This window comes from Rhinolophus sinicus, chromosome 4, assembly GCF_057876585.1.
Source record: "Rhinolophus sinicus isolate RSI-liver-muscle chromosome 4, RSI-T2T, whole genome shotgun sequence".
Taxonomy (NCBI): domain Eukaryota; kingdom Metazoa; phylum Chordata; class Mammalia; order Chiroptera; family Rhinolophidae; genus Rhinolophus; species Rhinolophus sinicus.
The window spans coordinates 110,655,104-110,678,396 of NC_142504.1; the positions used below are offsets into that span (position 1 = coordinate 110,655,104).

Here is a 23,293-nt window from a genome sequence, read left to right on the forward strand (position 1 = left end):
AGAGATTTAATGACTCTGCAGCTGGCACAAACTGACTGAACGGAATAGTGTCTGCATTATTTAGGAGTGTGTGTGTGTGTTTGTGATCTACTTCTTTCTTTAATCCATGTGTATCAAATTTTCCTTCTCTCATGATAATTGTCCATGATTTCCGGAAATGCTTGCAGATGTGTTTCTGTAGCTAAGACAGAAGCCCCTGAAAAAGAAACTCCTTAGAAAAGAAACTCCTTAGAAAAGAAACTCCTCCTAGGAATTTAATAAGAAATTCCTTCTGAAGCATACCATGTGCTTTAACTTGTACTTACTACTTAAATTTTCAGAGCAGGTGTGACCTATCCTTGCTACAAAAAATAAAATAAACTAGATTCATTTTAAATCATTACTTGTAGTAGGTAGAAGAATGATCTCAAAAGATGTCTGTGTCCTAGTACCCCAGAACACATGTATATGTTACTAAAATGGCAAAAGGGAATTAAGGTTGCAGGTGGAATTAAGATTGCTACTCAGCTGACCTTGAAGTGTGGAGATTGTCTATCCAAGTGGGCCCATCTAGTCACATGGGTGGTCAAAAGTGGAAGAAGAGGCAAAAATATGGGTCAGAGAGATGGCAGTGAGAAAAGGTTATGATGTCCTTTATTGCTTCGGAGATGTGTGGGTTATGTACGAGTATGAGAGCCAGAAGAGGCCTCTAGGGTCTAACCATGTCCCCCAGTTCACAGCCATCAAGGAAACAGAGACCTTCAACCTACAAACACAATCAAGTAAGTTCTGCCAACACCCAGATCTAGGGAAATGGATTCTCCCCTAGAGTCCACAGAAAGGAATGCAGCCCTGCAGACACACTAGCATGACCTTGCTTGGCCTGCTGACACCGGCACAGAGTTCTTTCAGAGGACTAAATTTGTGTTAAGGCATGAAGATTGTGGTGATTTGTTACAGAAGCAATTAAAAAACAACACTTTATTTTTTCACTGGTATTTGACTTTTCACCCTAGTGAAAAAAATCACACCTTAGAAAAATTGACAGATTTATTTTACATAATTTTAGTACTGCTGTAGTGCTTTAAGAATGCAAACTAACATATGCACACATTTGAAATACTCGGAATTATGCTATACTAAACATTCGAGATGCTTTCTACTTACTTTCTTTAAATACAGGTTTATTGTCATTAACATCAGAAAGTTTAATTAATACACTCGTTGTTCCAGACAGTGCTCCAGGAAGACCGATCATGTCTTTGGCTTGAATAATTACCCAATACTCGTCTTGGAGTTCTCGATCCATCTGAGAAGATATTCTTATGACACCTTTAAAAATGTGGTAACTCCAGTTATTATTTCATTATTAAGCACGGCATGCTCTCAGTTAATTTCTTAAGAATTCAACCCTATAATCATTCTTTTGACACATTTTGAACTACTACAAGATTCCAGGCACTGCTCTAGAGAGAAAAAAAGTATAATAATAATGAATTAAACAACAACTCTGCCTAGAATTTAGTGTGTCATCACAAAATTAAGGACACGACTAGACCCTTAATAAAATACCATGTTAAGATAACCCACGAGTACAGATTGCAAATGCCTTATTTTTGCCTCAATCTATTTTCTGCTGTCTTCTCTAACATATCATTAGTGTGCTACAATTAACTTTCCCCTTAACTTCGAAGAAGGTAGTTCATTATGGGTAAATGTGTAAATTACAATACCAACTTTACGCAAAATATATTGTCCACCTGAGATGTCTATTTTGCGTATTTTGAGTCATGATATACAAACAAGGTTAGTTTTTTACCTACAGTTATTCATAATGTAGCAATTAAATACACATATACATAGATATTTAAACTCAAGATGAACAATGACAAATATGGTAATACATGCTCACTTTCTGTAAAAGCGTTTAGTTAAAAAATTATTCATCACTAAAAAACAAAGAAAAACAGACAACAACAAAAACCTAGGAAAATTTTCAGACGGTTCATAGGACAGGGGGATGCAGTCCTAAAGATTTGGGGAACACATAACAAAAACATACGAAAGAGAATGTCCAACTCTCAAATGTGTCCAGGAAAAAGTGTTTATGTAAAAAATTGTGATATCAGTAAAACAAAATGGATAAATTGGACCACATTGTGAAAAGATTTTAACTGAGGACTAGAGTGTTTCACAATTATAATTTATTGCATTAATCAGTATGGAAACAATTGAATACGTTAAACAGATGCTGGTAGTATTTCCCTATGTTTGACTCAAGAGGGAAATGTGCTTCATATTAGCAAATGAGAACAGTATTGGAGCTTTCGGAATGATACATCCAAAGGTATAGAGATCAGTCAAGTAGAGAGTAGGGGAAACATATAGGCCTTAGCTCCTCATGGGTATGGGCTTCCATAAAATCTACTTACATTATTTACAACTTTTCCTCTCACATTCAGACTGAACAAAGGAGATATAGAGGGTGCCAAAAAAAATGTATACACATTTTAAGAAAGGAAAAAAACTGCATTAAAATCGTAATAATATATACTGATAACCAAAACTGAATACAAGTCATGTGTATACATTTTGTTGGCACCCTCTGTATATTCCTAGGTCCTCTTATACACCCCAAAACTCACCACTTCTGTGTTCTAGCTCTCATTTTTGTTTTTTCTGCCCATTCCACCTGTCCCCCATTAATGCAATTAACAGCTTTAGCTAACTTGCTCAATATATTTATTATAAAAAGCAGTGAGAGTTGAGGGGAGGGAAAGACAGTGCTAAAAATTGTCAGGGAGATCCAATATGGCCCACTACGTGTCTGTTCCTTAGATACCCCACTTTTCTACCATCCTCCTTTTTGCTTTTCCACACTGACCTCTAGTTAAAGAGCTTCAACGCTCTCCCATGCAGGAATTTCTCATACACCCTTCCCATAACCTGGAATGCTCTTCCATTCTCTCTTCACATTGGCTACAAGCTCAGTTTTCCTTTCTGGTGTCCGTGTATTCTACCTTGACCATGCACTCTGAAGTAGTCCTTTCTTTCTTTCTCTCAGGGAACCTTGTCTGTTTCACTCAATAATACTCACAAAATGAGTATATGAGTATGTATTCATTAATATTTGATGTTGAATATATATTTATAAGTTCCAAGAGAAAAGAGTTCATGTTTTTGTTGTTGTTTTTGTTATTATTATTTTTTTTTAAAACTTGCAATGTGCTAACACTGTAAACTTAGTATGTTGTACAAAGTCTGTTACATAATCAACTATTCTTAACCAAGATTGCATGAGGGAATTAATTAAAACCTACTGTCTAAAGGAATCCATTGCGTGCATTAAAATAGCTTTTGTCCTGTGCATCCAGAATAATAGAAGCTAGGTACCATCCTTGGAAGAATTAACAATATAGTCATTCAAGTAATATTTTTCAGAATTTGATTCTCTCAGGAAACCATGATTGAGAAGGCTGAGACACTTAATATTTGCAAAATGAATGAATCAATAAGAAATGTTTAAAAGTCCAACAAAATGCTCTATTCTTTTAAGCTTTCATGTCACCAAGATGAAAATAATAATTTGCTTCATGAGCAAGCATAGAATTTCCCTTCTTTGGACACTTGCCACATTCTTAATGGCTAGGTAAGTACTTAGGTGGGTTTTCTTTTTCCACTTATAGAGTCTATGAGCTCTTAAAGTCAGGATTTATATGGGCTTCATCTTTGTTTTGAACATGACAATCAATATTTGTACAATGAATTAGTGTCATATAATTCTTATGTATTCAATTGACACATTTAAAATAAGAGAAAAATGTGTGTCCTACTTATTTTATAAAGTATTGATTAATGAAAATTGCAGAAGCAAGTTTAGAAAATTCAATTTTTTTGTCTAAAAAATACATCAAATACACAACTACATTTTTTTGAAAGTGAATATCTCATACAAGTGCCTATACTGAGCCATCAATTCTTGCTTAATCTCAGTCATTCTGTTTGGGTGTGCAGGTGTATCTCCTTGTATTTAGTTAGTATTTCTGTGATGATTAATGAGGAGAACATTTTTAATATGCTAGCAGGACTTTTATATGTGAACTTTCACTCAATTGCTTTGAAATGTATTTTCCACATATTTTTTAATTGGGTTGCCTCTCTTTTTCTAATTAATTCGTAAGAATCTTTACCTATGTTTTATACCCCATCCACAAACTATTTGCAGTGTGTAAAATTCCATCTTTCAATCTTAGAAAACTCAGCTAAAAAACTAAAAATAATTAAGTATTTAACATTGAATCCCATTTATTTATTTATATAACACCAGGTCTGCTGTACAACATGTTTGTAAGCTGAGAATTTTTGCTCTCACATTCGCCTACTTAGAATCAGGTTGAATTGCACTTGGTTTCGTTCTGAAATACCTGTTGTTGGTTCAATGGAGAAATATGGTTGGCCTTGCAGTAAGCTGTACAGAAGACGGGCATTATTGCCACTTGAAGGGTCATCAGCATCACGTGCTGTCACCTGGATGACGAATGTTCCTGAATAAAGAAGAAATAGTTGCGAGAAATTAAGAGTGTGGACTGATTGAACAAAGAATTCAGTTCTGTAAAGCATTCTTTCTTCAGCAAGTAGAATGATGACATACAATGGAAGACTAGCCTACCTCGTTCTAAATTAGACAACTATGTAATATCTTTCTGTATAGACAAGAGACTATAACCTCATACAAAATAGCTCTAATTCCCATTTGCAATTTAGACTTTTAAACATGTAGATCTATGACATAATGAAATGAAACTATTAAACCATGCATTCCTATGTGTAATTCAGGATTTTTCCAAGGTGTGTTATTAGCTGAGGAATCAAAAGTTAATTGGAAACACTTTTCTTCAAAAACCATATTGTGAGTACCCCCTCAAATTGCAGAATGTTGATAAAATATTAATAAAGATTATTTAAATGAGCTTGAAATAGTATCAAGTTGAGTACGGGCATAACTATTTTGTCCTGTTTAATTCCCTTCTGAAAATACCTACTGTTTAAAGATTTTTTCTCTTTTAAGTGAAAAACAAAATCTACCAGATACTGATAAGGTAAGCATTCTCAGAATTCAGTAACAATCAATAAACAAGCACTTGACAATTAAAGTTAATGCTCAAATTAAAAATGTTTCTTTAAAAATATTAAGCTTTTGAATTATCTGTATGGAATCTAGCATTGTGGGTCTTGTTGAAAATCTGCACTTATTAAAACAGGACGTTCTATTTCAATTAACAATAGCAACATAAATGGCACAAAATCGAATAGCCGTTGTGATTTTCTTTACCACTAGCATCGTGATTTATTTCATTACAATCTAATGTTATAAACCGAGATACTCTAATAGGGAGCTCTTTGATTCTTCAGTAATAAAAATTTTGATTTGGGGAGATATTGATCAAAGGATATAAACTTTCAGTAAGAAGATGAGTAAGTTCTGGAGAGCTAATGCACAACACAGTGATTATAGTCAAATATATTGTATTATGAACTTCAAAGTTTTTAAGAGACTAGATCTTAAAGGTCTTAGCACAGAAAAGAAATGATAATTATGTGACATGATGGAGATGCTTAGCTAATGCTATGGCGGTAATCATATGGCAATATGTAAATTTATCTAATTAACACATTGTATACGTTAAACTTACACATGTGATATGCAAATTATCTTGATTAATTAATTAGTTAATTAATTAATATAGCCCTGTAGTCATTGTGAAGAGTTATTCCAAGAAAAGCCTTCTTAAGGATCTCTGTTCAATCAGTTTGTAGTAGGCTAGACATTCTTTTAACTGCTTTTCTGAGTACACATCCAATTACTTCCCCTACAATTCACCCTTATGTCTCCTTTTCATTTCTTTCCATAAAGGTTTCCCATTACTAGTTTCCAAAACTAGACTCTGTATTTAGCTTCAGAAATTATAGTCAAAATCATTGTGTGGTTAGTTGTTGGATCAAAAGGAATTCTTAGTGTTAAAACTTCAGACTTTCTAATACACATACACCCCTTGGAAGAAGGTACAAGTAAAAAGCAGGTATCCTCCAAATTCACTCTGGTTTATTGTAATATACATACCAATGATATTTAAAAATAATAAAACATCAGGGACAAATGCTCCCAGGACAAGATGCCAGAAATAAAACAGGGTTAAGCAGGGCTGCTGTGGGTGAAACTAGAGATCGGAACACCCTACGTTAGAACAACTGTGACAATGCAAAATGACACCCAGGATTATCTGTGGAAAAAAGCAGCAATACCTCAATTATGTGTATGTTGATTTGCCTCACTCTTAATCCTATGATTCCACCATTAAAACACCATCCTGTAATCAGAATTGGGTAATTGATGGAAACTTTTAAAATTTTAAATTGGCTAGATCCTTGAAATTTAGTTAGCAAGCAAGGCAAACCAGAAAGTGGGAAAAACCTTCACTTGAGAACTGAAGGGTCCAAATATCGGTGTACGTCTCTGAGTTGCGTCACTCTAGCTTGGTCAGAGATGGCCATATTGTTTGTAAGTGCAAATAAGTGCACTTGCTGTCTAAAGAGCCTCTTAAACCTATTTGTATCTATTCTGTTAAGTGAACAAAAACATTCTCTTAGAATCATATTTTTATAAGATAATTTCTTGGCTTACTTGTTCCAATAATAAGCAAATATAATACCCAATCTAATAATTCTGGGTTCTATTAGTACATTGATAGTTAATATAATTTGCCTATATTATCCTTGAGAGTCTTTTACATAAATGCAAATTTAAAATCAGTTTTGTCTGTTTAGCCAGCTTCTGAAACTTTAAAGCTTTCTTTTTCAAAAGGCCTTTATGCCATTAAATTTAAGATATTTGACTGCATATTTTATGAGAGACATTGCATTGCAAAAATGTATTGTTATTCTGGTGATGCAAGATGTAAACTTGACGCAGGTGCTTTAGAGAAAAATCATAGTTTATTGTATCATAATCTGTATTTGCTGATATACTTTTTCATTTGTTATGACACAGATAGAATATTATAATAAAATAATGGTATATTAATATAAAGTATTCATTGCATATGAGGAATTACATATAAATTATGCTTTCTGTGACATTAATGACTGCTAAAACTCATACAAATGCACAAAATTTTTGAAGACTGAAAGCATTGTCGACAGCATCAACATAATTTTGCAACACATTAGACCTGTTTGCCCATTAAGACTAAAACATAATGTAAAAATAATGTCACTCTGTCGATGTTGATTTATATGGATTTTAGTGTTAACCAGAGTATCACAGAGGACTGATGATTCTCATCCAAATGTTGTTTAATATTAGTAACAAAATTGTATTAGATGATGTTTCATGTTTCACACAAAATGCTTTATCTTCCAGTGATTACATTTTTAGGTAAAAATGTAAAACAGTGATAAATCTTGATAAGGAGACTAATTTAAATATCATATAAGAAATCCAAAAGTCAACAACCTGTGGCAATAATATTTTTTTTATGTAAAGTTTATATTTATTATAGAATACTAAATAAACAATGTGCTAGCTATAGTTTAATACAGTATTTGAATGCCACGATTTGAACTGTAGATTTCAAAATAACTCATTTATTTTACTACGTAAAATTTTGTTTTAAACTCAGTGGTGAAAATATTAACAGGCTTTTCTGAGGATTAAGATATAAATTGCCTAATAACAAAGCTATTTTTACATGCCATTTTAGTACAAGTATACTTTGATTAATCTGAAACGAATTTATTGAGAGGATGTTAACTTGTATAATGGTCAGATTCAAAGTAGCACAAATTTAAAAATATTACTTGGACCTACAGTCTGAATCTATGATTTCGGTAACAACAAAAACAGATATAAGATACTCAATGATCTAGTAAAAGTATAATTTTCAGAAATCAAATTCATGATGGAAATAATGGTTTATAACCAGTGCATCTGCTTAATCCTTCACACTGAAACTTATTTTATTCGTACAAGGATTATTATTTATTTACAAGCATTGATTGGCCTATCCTTACTGTGTTTATATTTGAAATGCAATTACTTTACAACCTAGAACCTCCACATAAAACTCAAAAAACAGATATTGCCCCACTTGTCACCTGAAATGTGCAAAGTATTCTTCAAATATTTTTGTTTTATCGTCCACAATCACCCGAAAATTCGGTCATCCTTATTATTCTTAGGTTGTAGTTTTGACACCTCTACTTTCAGTAATATGAGAAAATTTAAATGAAATAAATTGGGCTGCAATTAAGAAAGTAAACAATACTATATTCAAAGAGAGTACAAAGAGTAATCCATCACAATCTCCATCACTTTAAATTCACGTGAGGAAAAGAATGCTTCATAGACTCCAATTTTCATATTTGATGTATCTGAAGAAAGATTTTTATTTTTCTGAGAAATCTCTGCTATATATTAATGCTTATTACAATTTATGAAATAAAATATTGAAATTGTCTAAATCTGTATGTGTTTTACATAAATTGAGTTTATGTAAATTTATGTAAATTTATAATGGCTTTACACTATGACATATTTGTACCATATTGATACATATTTTTAAAGTGGATTTTCTTTTTAATTCCAGCTTTATTGAGATAATTGACATATAACATAAGTTTAAGGTATAAACATGATAATTGATACACACGTATATTGGGAAATGATAATCACAATAAGGTCAGTTAACACATCCAACACCTAACATGATCACAATTTTATATTTTGTGGTAAGAACAGTTAAGATCTACTCCCTTAGCAACTGTCAAGTAAATGATACAGTACTGCAAAAGTACTATATGTTGTATTCCTAGAACTTAATCACCTTGTAACTGTGTGACTCCTGGCCTATCAGATCTTGTATTTTGTATGGAAGAAAAATAACTTTGCAAATCCAGACTGACAAGTGGGAAAACATGATGTTTTATCTCAATTCGACTTGACAGTTCTAATGTGAAAGTAACTGCATTTCAAAAATAAATATAATTAGTAAAAGCCCATCATTATTTGTAAATAAATATTATTTGTTAAATAAGCAACATGTAGTTTGTAGTTTTCTTGGTGTTTCTCTTCTGATTATCCTCAAATGTAGATTCCTTTCAGTTGTCCAACGAAGTCTAAGCTCAATTACAGGTTGTAACACAGTCGTTGGTAGCAGACTCCAAGGCAAGACAAATATATTTAAGAAACACAACAGAGAATAAAATGTTTGCACTGACTGCTTTGTAAAACATAAAATAGGTGGTAGGGAATTTAGAAGTGAGAATAACACTTAAGAGCCTATTAAATGGCAATTTAATAGAAAGAAGATGAAGAATTAAAGATAGATTCAGGCAAAAGCATCCACATTATTTATTAATTAAATATGGAGGGAAACAGAGAAATCACATATAATAATATTAATTGGTTTCTTTGAAGCTAAGCTAATACTTGTAAGAACTTTTCAGAGGGGAGCTGTCTATAAAATGGTTGACAGAGTAATAGGGATATCCCACTATTTCCATATTAGATAACATTTGTGACAGCAGCTGACCATCATTCTGTTGACCCCTTCCTCCCCTGGACAGGTATAAAAAATGCTCATTGATTTTAGTATGATTCCACACAAAGCCTGAACCTTGACTGGCACTTCCACAGGATGTATTAAATCACACAGATTGACTAGGTGAATATGTACAGAAACCTCCAACTGCAAAGCACCAAGACATCTGTGGTAGCCAGATATTCTATAGACCAAACCAGTGTTTTGTGACCTCTACCAAATTGACCACAGTGTGACTACACTTGGTGCCATGATACAAATGCTGTGTTGTACACACTGTAATCCCCCAGTGGGCTCACTCTCCAACTTTGCACAATGGTGGTTTTGTACCTGGTCTTCTCTAGCTAAAGTTCTACCCCTCTGCTCTCAGTTACTGACTTTGTCTCATATTTCACTGATAAAACGGAAACAATCACTTATTAATTGGTTTATTATCAATCAACCTACCTGAATCTGACCACTTTACTATTGCCTTAGATGTCATGGCTCTTTCTCTTCTCAAGAACAGTTTTCTAACACTTATATCCCTCTCATTTTGCCCCCAAAACACACTTCTATTGCATCATTTCCTACAGTATATAACTGTGCTATTAAATTTCCCATCATAATCAATGATTAAATGATGATTTAAGAAAAAATCCCCTTTACCTCCATTGCCCTCTGCCTAGTGCCTCTCATCTCTATTTTCTCTCTGTTGCATAACATCTTTTAAAGTTGGCTAAATTAATTGTTACCTCCTCTTCTCCTACCATTCGTGCAATAGAACAATCTCCAGCATACTGCCACCAAATTGCTCTTACCAAAATCACTAGGAGCCGTCAACCTTCTACATCAAAAGTCACTGCTGGGTCTTGATGCCATTCAACCTCACAGTAGCTTTCCACACAGTTGGAAGATCTTTTGCAACCTTTATTCTCATGTCTTTCTCTTCTTCCTGCATCACTGGCCATTCCCATTCATACCAGTATACCAGGCAACCCCCATTTGCTTAATAGTCAAGTCAGCGCACATGCTTTTCTAGTCTTTACCCACATTCTCTTCCAAGGGCATCTCACCCATTACCATGCCCACCCCTCCCCCCCCATGCTCACTGCAGGCAAATAACTCCCATTATTGATAATGGAACCCTAGTCATCCTATAGGAATCCTTTCCTAGAATGTGACATGACTGGCCTCTTTGTATCATTCCCTTCAAATATCACTTCTTAAAATGTCCCCACTTCCTCCAGTCAATTAGCCATCATCATACTTAACATTTTCATAACATACAGTATCAAGTATCCCCTTGTTAATGAAAGTTATTTATTGTGTTAAAAATAAAATATAAGTTCCATACTATCAGTCACCTCATATATCTCCTTTGCAACAGAATCCCCAGTTTCAAAGAAAAGTTACTAGAACATGCTGGTTAGAGCCATAATATATGCTTGTTGAAGAAGGAGGAGAGGAAAATAAAGAGATGGAGGAGGATTGGGGGGAAGAAAAACTGTCTCATTGCCTAGCTACCAAATAGAAAAATATTAATGTGTCGTTTAAATCGAATGATAATTGGTCTTGATACGTATCACACAGATACATTTGTTCATGCTCTAGTTGAAGACCTATGTTCTGAACACATGTAGAAAGAGGGCTTTAAATTGCTACCTGGAATGTTAAATAACAAAGAATCAGTAAAATACACAATGGAATATGCATTTTTAGACTCAAAGGCTAATGAATCACATATTTAAGTAAAACAGTTTTTAAGCATGTAAGCAAAATTTAAAGTTACCATAATGAATCACATTTAAGTTTATCACACATAAGTAAATTTCATAAATTAAATTTTGCTATATATGTGGTATCAAAATTTTCTGACTCAGTGAGTGAGTGGACACATTTTGCATACCATACTATAATTTCCCCCCTACTAGAAAGACAATTCTGATTCCCAAGGTAGTCAATTCTTATATCATGTGGAAAGCACTCTCTTCTACATCTGCTAGATTTAAAATATTTATAAAAATAATATTGAGCTTGAAAAGCAACTTGAAAATGCATACAGCTACATAGAGGTACTCAACCAATTTATTCTGTTTCAATTCTTTGTGTTCCATCATTTTGATGCATAGGGTATTTTTGTCTTATAAATTGGCTTTTCCTACCTTTATATGCGTATCGTTTAGGATGGCCTTATGTGCTTTTTTAGGATAGAAAATATATTTTATCTTAGAAAATAAATTATTATAGTGAAGAAACCAGTCAGTGAACAAACTGAAGAATTTTATAGATCACGCAAATAAACATGTTTAACCTTTTTTTCTATTGCTTTGAAGGCTGAAATTATATTTTAACAAGACAACTAATTTATTGATACATAGTACCATTGCTTACAAAAGTTTAAGGAATAGTTTAATTTTTCAAATAGTTTACTTAACACATTTGTAGGAGGAAGTGCAAATGTAGAACTTGAAATAATTCACTTCCAAAACATATGCTAGAAACCTTAAATCTGTTTTCATTGTTAATATATGTTTGATGTAAATTAATATGCAATACCTTCTGGAGACATCTCTGGTACAATGGCCTCATAAGGTTCATCTAGGAATTGTGGTGCATTGTCATTGATATCCGCAACTCTGATGACAAACTCAGACTCAGGTTCCACAGCCCTTCCAGTGGTGGTGTCTATTACCTGGGCTCTAAGAGTGTAGAGGGACCGTTCTTCTCTGTCAAGCTTCTGGATGGCATATATGTCACCTGTCCTTTCATCAATGACAAAAATGCTTCCAGCCCCAAATCCCAAAAGCTTGTACTGGAAAGAGTTGTTTCCATTATCTATATCGGATTTCAACTGCAAGTGCAAAGAGAAATAATTTAGTTTCCAGACATGTCCAAATGGGCACGTCAATTTTAGTGATTTCATTTTCATATCTGTTCATGATTTCCCAAGGTACTAATTCCATATAATTCCCATATTGTGTTAAACAAGGTATACTATTAATTTTAAGATTAAAATCCAACACTAGGCATATCTTACTCAATTCTCAAATACCAATTTTCCCGTGCTCTCATTATTTTTATTTTCTAAAAGCAAAGTAAATCAGCTCATCATTCATAGTATTAACATAATTTTGAATTTTACATAAAAACAAGGGTTATTATGATATAGGTAACATTGGTTGTGTTTTTTTATATCTAAATTGTTTTTACATAAAGAAAGGAAGCATGCCATAAGCTCCTAATTATTGTGAATGCATGGTTTTCTTTATTCATCACTTATGATTATGCCCTTCTTCAAAGTAAGAACTTCTCTGAAATTTTACAAAGTTAACAAAGAACTACAATCTTAAATTCATAACTTTTGTAACAGCTCAAGGTGCAGTGTGTTATTCTAGACTAATTAATACATTTTTCTATGTGATTGAGGAGAATATCTGAAGATATCTAAAACAACAAATTCTAATAATATGGTGAATATCACGGCTGTGCAATAAAATTGGGACTAGTAATAAAAATGATGGTGAGTTTTAGCTCTTTTAATTTGATAATCCTTTATTACTCATAAAATAAAAAATGAAGTCTCCATGTCCAATGATAAGTTAAGGAAAACAAATATCCTCTCAAATAAATATATCAAACGAAGCAAAGTATGGGCCAAGATTTTACCAAGTATCATTTCAATATAGGTTGAAAATTGGATTCAATATTAGAATGAAGGTAAGTCAAATTTACTAATGAATACATGTATTTCAAAAATGTTCGCAGTGTAATCTTCATCGATCAATGAGCTGGATTTTTTTAAGTATCCAGATTTCAATAAAAAAAGGAAAAAATATGTTTTGAACATTTGCTTCTTAATAACACAGAATGCTTAAGTTAAACACATTTCAATTTCATGAATTCTAGTATTATAAAAATTTCTATATTTTTATTCAAAAATATTTTTCAGGTAGTTATGAATTCGGCAAATCAATATGACTTTAAATTTTTACTTAACTGTGCTCTCTAAACTCAACCTCTTTTAACCAATAGATCAAAAAGAAAGTTATCTTGGACACATCAGCTACCTTTAATTTTACCTGTGATTTAATTATAAGCACCTAAATATTCATTTGTAATAGCTCATTCACTCATATTCATTTCAGTCTCTTTTAAACCAGTTACCTGTGTTATTTAAGCCTAATGAGATTGTTTAGAGTGAAAATAGCTAGTCAAATATTTTCATAAGTATTTTTACAGAATGAAGAAAATAGGCAAACCAATTAATTGCTTTGTGAAGGGAAGAAACAGGAGATTTGTGTAGGAAGCAGACAAACAAAAACTAGAAAATATGACAGCCCAGGAGCAAGTCCCTGTGCTGACTGTACTGATGTACTTCCCTGCAGAGCCTTATTCAGGAAAAGTCTCCAGCCCATGTTAGCAAGTCACCCCATTCAATGATGGGAGAGCATATGGTGCTCTATAAAGTCCACTGTGCATGTGGAAGAAATACTCAAGTAGCATCATTAAGCTATGGACCTCATGGCATTCTGCCTATGACTTCCCTGCAGGTCATCTTTGAAAACAAAAAGGGATGAGAAATATTATTTGTAGCAGGTCTCTCTCTCTCTCTCTCTCTCTCTCTCTCTCTCTCTCTCTCTCTCTCTCTCAATCTGTTTGCCTGAGATCCTAATCTAAGTCTTTGGTTCACTGTTCTCATATATATTTGGATGATAAGATAGATGAACTCATATGGACTCCGGACATCAAGCTAACACTGCAGCTCTCCTGAAAGGGCTAGAAAAAAAGGGTTAATGAATTTTGAGTGCTTCACCCTTTGGGCCCAATTAAATTTTAGTGTCAGTTAATGAGCATTTAAACTTACTTCACTTCATTCATCTAGAGAAAAAGCTTTACAGAAAAGGACGTGCCATCGTAATTACTGCTGTTTAAAGAAAATCAAATAATAATAATAATAAAGACCAGAAACACAAATAGGAAATTGTCTTTCTCACTAATGAAACTGACAATAATTATTATATACCTAATATATAATAATTATAAGAAAGTGAAAATATGCTTTGTACTTCAGCTTCACTAATCAGCTGAAGTATGGAGGTTCTTGAAGCTACTTAACTGTAAAAGGATTTGGTATTAGTCTGCTTCATTAATAAGTAATGAGGGGTAAATCAACACCTACTTAGCATAATAGAAAATGAGGCTAAATACTGTTGGTAACATGGTTATGCTGAGTATGGTTGGTTTGATCCATCACCAGAAATAACGCCTTCAAATATCCAGATGTCCATCAGGAGGGCTGCATTTTTATAGGGAAGGCTCAAGTGAAATGTGAATATCAGAGCTTTTCCTCTTCCTTAAGTTTCTGAGGCTATTTTAGGTGCTTTCAAAGCTGATACAATTAATTGCTCTGGTATTTGAAGCTTTCTGATGATTCTACTGAGAAAATGTAGAACTCATCAAAGACCAAAACTTCCTCATTTAGATTTGTCAACGTTATTTCCTGTAACACTTCCAGAAAATCAGTACCTGGCCAATGTGATAAGGAATCTTATTCATTTCCTCAGGTACAAAAAAGTGGTTCCACATCCAGCCACGCTTCACTCTCCAATGAGATCCCGCTGGGTGTTTAACTTCCTCCGTTTTAGAGCTTTCTGTCGTCCTAAGACAAGGCCATAGGAGAGGGATTCCCAGCATAAAAGGTAGCAATAAACAACAATTCATTCTGCTCTTTTGATTTCAGCGGTTGCTCTTCAGAGGAAACGATATGTTGCAAAATAAACCTTATGTTTCTCTACAATCCTTTTGACTCTTAAGTGTCTTTCATATGCCTAAAGGACAAAAAATACACAAAATTTGACATTTTAAAAACAACATTTTCTCACTTAATTGCTAACGAAATAATACGACATTTGCATCCATAAAACATGAAACAAAAATATATATTTAACTTACTTTCAATTATGCTAGTTAATTATATTTGGTAGTTCAGCAATATTTGAATGGAATAATTATAAATTTCTGCTGAGGCACACTGTTCATTTTAAGCGGTAGTCAAATCTGCCTGAAGGTTGGAAAGTTGCTCTGGCAATCTCCTTGATTGATAGCTGACATTGAGACAGACTTTTTTTTTTTTTTTTAAACTGCTTACTTCTTCCACTTTATCTCAGTAAAAAAAAAAAAAAAACACTATCCCATTAAAACAAGAGTCAGGCAAGAGGGGCAAATGTGTAATTTCTCCTCTTTTTCAATAGAAATATGTTTTCTCATACAATTTTCCAAAGTATCATTTTATGTAGTATTAAATAAACAAAATGGCAATTAAGCTTCAAACCTGGGGGATTTACTAATCAGTTATACTGATGTTATAAAACACTCTGTGAAAAGAAAGTCTGTGCAAGATATTTACCATTTTATACTATGAAAGATATGAAATGAAATGCTTTTCACCTTAACAAAGAAATTATGCCATCTTTAGAAAATAAATACAAAATTATAGTGCCTGAGTCAAAATATGTAAGACAGATGAAAGAAATCTTCTATTATTTAAACATTATAACAAACAACTCAAACTACTGAGTTTTCTAGTTAAAGCTTTCCATTTAACTGAGACTGATCATACCAAAGTTCTCTGAAATGACTGGTCAATCTTACCCTTAGTATTTAATTGAATAGATTTGCATTGTGTTTGGGACTCATGAAGGAAAACAGTTTTGTGAGATCTACAATGGAGTTGAACAACATAATCAACAGAAAAGCCACAGAGTTCCTGTTCCTATGATGAGTTTTCTATATGACCTTGTTTTGAATCTTCACATATTTTTGAATGCCCCCTGATTGCTTTTTTAAGTCTTTGGCTCTCATTAGGAAGTGTGTTAAAAACATCTAATTAAGAAAGAACACTTTATTGTAAATGGGTGTCATCCCTCTGTAGTTCTTTCAAGCATGTGTATGTTTTGTTGCAAGTTTATTTAATGAAGGTTATGAAGAAATTCAGCTGAGATTAAAATTAAAGAAAAATTTCATCCTTAGGTTTAATACTTCAAATTAAAATAATGGCTGTTGTTTAGAAATTGTTAAATATATATTTTGATACCTAGTGTAATGAAAACATTTGGAACAAATACAGTTTCCTTTATGAGAAAATATTTTGTATAAATTTGATAATCTCACTAACAGTGACAAGTATACTGCATGTTGGGCAAATAGCATTCTTGTTAATTTTATATTATGATATTTTCATATATCTAGAAATAGAGAAAATAGTATCATGAACATCTATGCACCATTACTCAACTTCAAAATTATCAAAGCTTGGACATTCTTGTTTCATCTATATACATACCCACTTTCTGATATTAAAACAAATTTCAAATGTCATGTCATTTGAAAGCATTCATTACACAAATACACACACTTCTGCACAAATGCTATATATCTATGTGTATGCAACCTTCTAAAGATCAAGATTGAATATTAAAAAAATTAGGAATAAATTTTAATATAATCAAATATTCAATAGTGTTCAAATTAAAATTTTTTAAACATCTTTGATTCAGGATTTAACTATATCCACACAAAGCAGGTTGTTGATACATTCCTTAAGTCTCATTTAGTCTATAAGTTTCATGATTCTAATTTTCCTCTTCATTTATGTGTTGGACAAAGTCATTTATCCTATACAGTTTCCCACATTATCGATTTTGCTAACTGTATCCCACAGTGTGATTTAATATGATTCTTTATTTCTGTAAATTAATAGACTTAATTAGATGCAGTTTTAAATATTTGTCAAAAATTCCCATAGCTGATCCTCTGTAATGCCTATTGCATGATTTCTGAATGTATAAAATACCTAGCATTTTTTCACATTTTGTTTTCAGTATTGAAGTTTTTTTTTTCTTCTAAGATTTATTAATAGTTTCATATATTGTCAGTTGGATATTTTATTTTAAATTTCCTAGTCAATCTTTTTTTTAAAGTTTTATCAGTTATTGATGGTCATTGCCTAAGTTGACTATTTCAGTGACCACATGGTGAAAAACAGCAAACAGAAATTCAAAATAACCAAATGAAACTGCTACAATTGAAAATTTAATATCTGAAATAAAAAACAAAATCACAGGATAGCTTTATCAAAAGATTGAATGCTATAGAAGAAAATATATTGGTTTTGAAAATTTTTTACAGAAATTATACAACTTAAAGTACAGAGATAAAATACAGAAGCAAAAATAATTTTAAAAATAAAGATAATTTCAGTAACTGTGGACCCATTTCAAGTGACATAATAAAAGTACAATTGGATTCCCAAAAAGGAAGAAGAAAAAAATTGGGTTAAAAAATAATAACAATGGCCAATGGTTTTTCAGATTTCCAAAACAAAATCACACCCAAAAAGACTCTCAACAAACACTAAGCAGAACACACAAAAAACTAAGGATTTATTGTAAAATTACTACAAATAAAATGTAAACAGAAAATATTAAAATCTCACCAGAAAAAAGTAAACAATAAGAATACCCAATAAATGTTCATCAGAAATAACGTAAGACTGATGGCAATACAACATACTTTAAGTTCTGAGAGAAAAACTTTTAACTTATAATTATATATCCTTCAAAACAAGGGTAATATAAAGCAAAGTAGGGAAATTAACAGCATAGCTGCACTATAATAATATTGAGGAGAAAATATTCACAATGAAGGGCGTGTAAATGTACATAAAGTAATGAAATGAGATGGAAACACTAAATATACAAATACATATAAAAGGCTATCCTTCTGCTTCTTTAATATTTTTAAATAATTTACTATTTGTGCATTAATAACAATGTGTTATAAGATATTGAACATATATAGAAGTAAAATTCATGATCATAATGACACAAATAGTGAGCTGTGGAAAATGAAAATATCTGGTAGTCAACTTCCTATAAGTAGTGATATAACTAATTCAAGTAGACTGCTGTTGACGAGAGACCGATGTACATCAAAATGAACTATCGATACACACAATAGCATCTTGAAACAATTGTGCTGAGTGAAAGTAACTTGACAAAAAAAACTCATATTGTATGTTTCCACTTATATATAATAATTCCAAAAAAAATCTAAACTCATACAGTGGACAGAAAACAGATTAGTTATAAGAGAATACAGATGATGAAGGAATAGCAAGGAAAGACTGCCAGGGTCATGAGGGACCTTTTCAGGATGATGGTTGTGTTCATCATCTTGATTGAGATGGTGGTCTCACAGGAGTATAAATATATTTAATCTATAAACTAGTAGCTATTTTTTACTCCTTTATACATGAAGAAACTTTCAAATTTGTCCACTGGCAGGCACATATAAATCAGATTAGTTGGAAAAAATATGTGAAAATAAGAAATTTCAAATGAGGGTACTATACGATACCAACTATAGAAGTGCTTCAAAATTATAAGATGATACCTTATGAGACTATTGTCATAAATAGATTTTTGTATATAAGTCTAGGAAATGAAAAATGGTATGCAAAATTATGATAATTTTGATAATTATGATAAAAACTATGATAATTACCATGATAGCAAAGAGAAACATGGTTTAAAGTTTGAGGTTTAGAAATACCTGTTACATTTGTCTCCCTCTAAAACAAGTTAAAGTATATATGTCAAACAACAATATTCATTAAATCTAGGTTATTTTTCTACCATATGTTGTATTTTTCTGGTTAAGTGTGTGATTGAAATATTTCACAATTAAATTTTAAAAAGTTAAAATACTTTATAATCATAAATTATAATAAAACAGATATGAGTTACCCTATCATTTGAAGCTTTTTGTATAAAAACACAAGAATGAAATGGTCGTAGTAAATATGCCTGAATGATGAGATATTGTGGCTTTGTTTATATTCTTCCACATTCTGAATTTTCTATAATGGTCATATGTTTCAGGGGAAGAGAAAACATTTCAAATAATGGTCCATTTGTGATTGAAGAGTGTTGGCAGCTGTCAGCAGTGCCAGACTGAGAAATACACAGGACTGAGTCCAAGCTAATAAGGAAAAATGCTATCAATTAGTATTCTGAAATGTTCTCCAGAGAAACAAGCAGTGATACCTTCACCTTACATCAGCAGTCCTGGATATATTTTCCAATCAGGTGAACACCTGGGTAAAAACTGCATATTATTTCAATATGGGGGGAAAAAAATGCTCATACTGTCTCATGTTAGTGTATTTAGATTTAATCTCTGCCGGTTCTAGGCATAGTTATAAATATATATTAAATAAAATGTAGTATACAGTACATTTCAAAATACATAATGAATAAAAATAAAATGGCAGTGGTATTAACATAATATTACATAATAAAATAATTATATTAATATTTTATTTGTACTATTTTCATAAGCATCAATGTATTATGTTCAAGTAGAATCATCTGATTTTAGCATTAAAAAGCACATTTCATCTAATGTGCTACATTCACATATGAAGGAATTTATAGCAAGAAAATTTAAGTGACCTGCCCAGTACCAAATAGTTACTAATCAGTAAAGGTAGGATTGGAAACATAACATTAAGAGAATAGGGTGCATAATATATACCTCGCTTAACTGCATGGAAGAAAGAAAATGCATAGATATCTAACATCGTGCATGACATCTGGCACTGATAATTCACCTTACTTAAATTGAATAAAGACCTATAACTGAAACCAGACATTATATAATGTTTTCTGTTATTCCCCTTTTAGGACAACCCTCCCTTATTCTAAAGATTTGTGAGGTGGAAAAAAAAAGGAAGTCAGAATGATGGATCTGGTGGTTGTGAGGGGGAATATAAAAATTGAAGCTGGGGAAATGTCGACAAGATAAATATAGAAACTTAATCCTATTTGTAATCTCTTAAAAATCAAAGGAAACTTGGCAGCCTCGTAGAGTGACACTATCCATAAAGATTTTTAAATGGCTTTCTCAGAACCACTAATAGGAAATATGGAAAGGGATGTGAGTGGATAGAGCTGGTGTACACAAGTGAGAAGGGAACAGTATTTCTGGACCAAAAATTATGATTAACCATGTGCCAACTCTTTCTCCATAGACCTAGAATATAAAAGATCTTTCTTTGGCCCATTTATGAACTATCATTAAGCATATTGTACATATTTACTGTCACAAATAAAAGCCGTGTGCTGCAGATAAAGCAATGTAAAGTCAGAGCACCCGCATAGCAGCCTCTGGGGCTATCTCTGACATCACAGCCTTCTCCATGCATCATTGGTGTGGTGTCCTAGGGTTTGGAGCGACAAGTTCATCCCATTCCTAGGCCTGCGAATGTGATTGCTTATGTTTAAGCAGTGAGGCGTGCCCCTTAAATGAGCACCATACTCGGATTGCTAAACATCGATTGAACCTGAGCATGCAGAATATTCTAGAATGAAACACAGATTCCAGTTGACGAAATACACACTGGCAAAAATCTCATTTTTTAAAAATCTGGTATCCCACTTTTTCCCCCCTTCCACAGCTACCAAAACATGATTTCTCCTTATTATTTCAAGGTTAAATCTTTGTATGGCTCTGTACTGAGGATTCGTCTAAAACTCCTTTTGGATCATATTCCTAGTTATATGTTGCCAATGCAAGTAATCTGTATAGAACTTAATTATCTCTTTGCTGTTTTGTAATCTGATTTTAATTTAGCTATTACCTGCCCATAAGCTATTTCTTACATTTGATTTCCTGTGTGACTGCAGTCAAGATTAGAAAGTATTTTCTTTTCTGAAATCCCTTTTTCTCTTAATGTTCTTCTAAAAATGTGTAACACGGATGAATAAAGCAATACTTTATTTCTAATATCCCCCCAATTCTTCTATTATCACTTATATTATTTAAGGAGTTAAACACATGTATATTTGTCTATATTTTTATTTTCATTGTACAATTTAAAAACACTAAAAATCCCCTGAATACCTTCAATCTATTCATTTGGAGAAGATACATAAAACTGATTTCACAGTCAAGACGGAAACAGGTGAATAAAAAATAATTTCAAAATTGCTATTATTAATAACTGTTATTCAGCCATTAATAGTGGTTCTGTAAAGTCACCACATGATATGAAAATATAGCTATAGCACTTTGTTAGGTGGAAAAAAAAAACAGAAATTAAATCACACGCAATGATTCCATTCATTTAAGGAATGGAATTTTTTAAATTACGGAAATGAATTCCATTCATTTAAGGAAAAAATGTCGATGAACGCAGAGAAGGTGTAGGAGATCATGCTCTCATATGCAAACAGAAAATATCTCTGAATTGAGTAATTATAAATGGTTTAAATTTTCCCTCATGTGTATTTCTATGTTTTACTATTTATTCAGCTCATACATATACAGACATAATTTTGTAATGAATTATAAAACTATTTTACATAAATAAAGGTCATTTAGCACCACAGTGAATAAAGATTCTGGGGTAATTCTCCCAAATATGTTGAGCTGAATATTCTAAAGTCAGCTTGCTGGAATGAAGAGCCACCCAGGGAGCAAAGATGGCTGAATGACTAGACGAGACGGCCACCCACACTGGCTGCATGACTTTGGACACAAGGCGTAACTTCTGGGTGTCTCAGCTGTCTCACGTGAAAAAGGAGGATAGCAATAGTGCCTATCCCAAAGGGTTGTTATCTTGGTTAAATGAGTTGATGCAGACAGAATACCGACTGACACATATTGTTATGTGTTTTAAACTAGATACATAAAAATAGCAACCTATAAGGGGGGGGTGGAGATCTAATAATTTCTTTATTTCTAAACTTTGAAATGTTCAACTACTGCTATTTCTGCAAACAATACACACATATATAAAACTTTATAGATGACTCTTGCAAAAACAGTGTAAAATACGTTGTGTTCTACACGTATTTTCAAATGATTTGGATGTCTCCCCCACCACCACCACCAAGCATGGATAAGTGGCTATGAAAAATACACTTTGTCATGCTTGAAACAATATGTGATAGTGCATGGGCATAGATAGGATGAAAATGATCCCAGGGTGACTCAGAACAATTATGTTTTCAAAGACGACTAATTATGACTTAAGGGATGAAAATATTATAATCTATGCACTTATAACATTTGTAACTGGATCTAATTAGAAATTGTCTTCTATGACCTCTTCTTGGTTACATAAAGATAATTATTCCATCTGTGAAAACTTATAAAAATATAATGTATTCTGGAAGGCTTGTGCAAGCTGAACGAAGTTCAACTAAGCCAGCTTCTCATAAAGAAAAGCAGATGGCAATTAATATAATGTCTCCATCTTTAGAAAACAATTTAGTGGGCTGACCAAACTAATATTTCAAAAGATTTATACTTTGTGATGGTCAGAAAGTTCCAAAGCTTAAAAAGAAAAAGGAAAACTCTTAAATTCATGGTTTCTAAAATGTTACTTAAAAATACTTCTTGTCTAACGTCTTATATCAGGGTCTGAAGAAAGCAAATTCAGTGTGAAACAAATAGTAGAATGTGGCTCTTGCGACTGTAAGTGGTAATATTATTACAGAGAAAGTAGTTAGAGACTCTTCTTCTATTTTAATTTGAGGGATTATTTATAAAGCAAAAAAATAAATAAATAAAAATAAAAAAGAAGGCCTGCAAATGTCTTTTAACAATCCCTCTTTATTACATAAGCTTCTTTATAATTCCTTATAGAGCAGGAAAATGGATGTTTA

General features: G+C 32.4%; 1 protein-coding gene across 2 annotated transcripts in view; it reads right to left on the minus strand.

Moving 5' to 3' along the window:
* CDH19 (cadherin 19) overlaps nt 1–23,293 on the minus strand; it is a 51,816-nt gene that overhangs the window by 21,262 nt on the left and 7,261 nt on the right. For both annotated transcript variants that reach the window (XM_019729360.3, XM_019729359.3), the window contains exons 2-5: nt 15,087–15,388; nt 12,117–12,411; nt 4,404–4,523; nt 1,147–1,311 (exon numbers count right to left, since the gene is read on the minus strand). In XM_019729360.3, coding sequence (XP_019584919.3) covers nt 1,147–1,311; nt 4,404–4,523; nt 12,117–12,411; nt 15,087–15,281 — 775 coding nt within the window. In that variant the 5' untranslated portion in view covers nt 15,282–15,388. The remainder of the gene's footprint in view (nt 1–1,146; nt 1,312–4,403; nt 4,524–12,116; nt 12,412–15,086; nt 15,389–23,293) is intronic.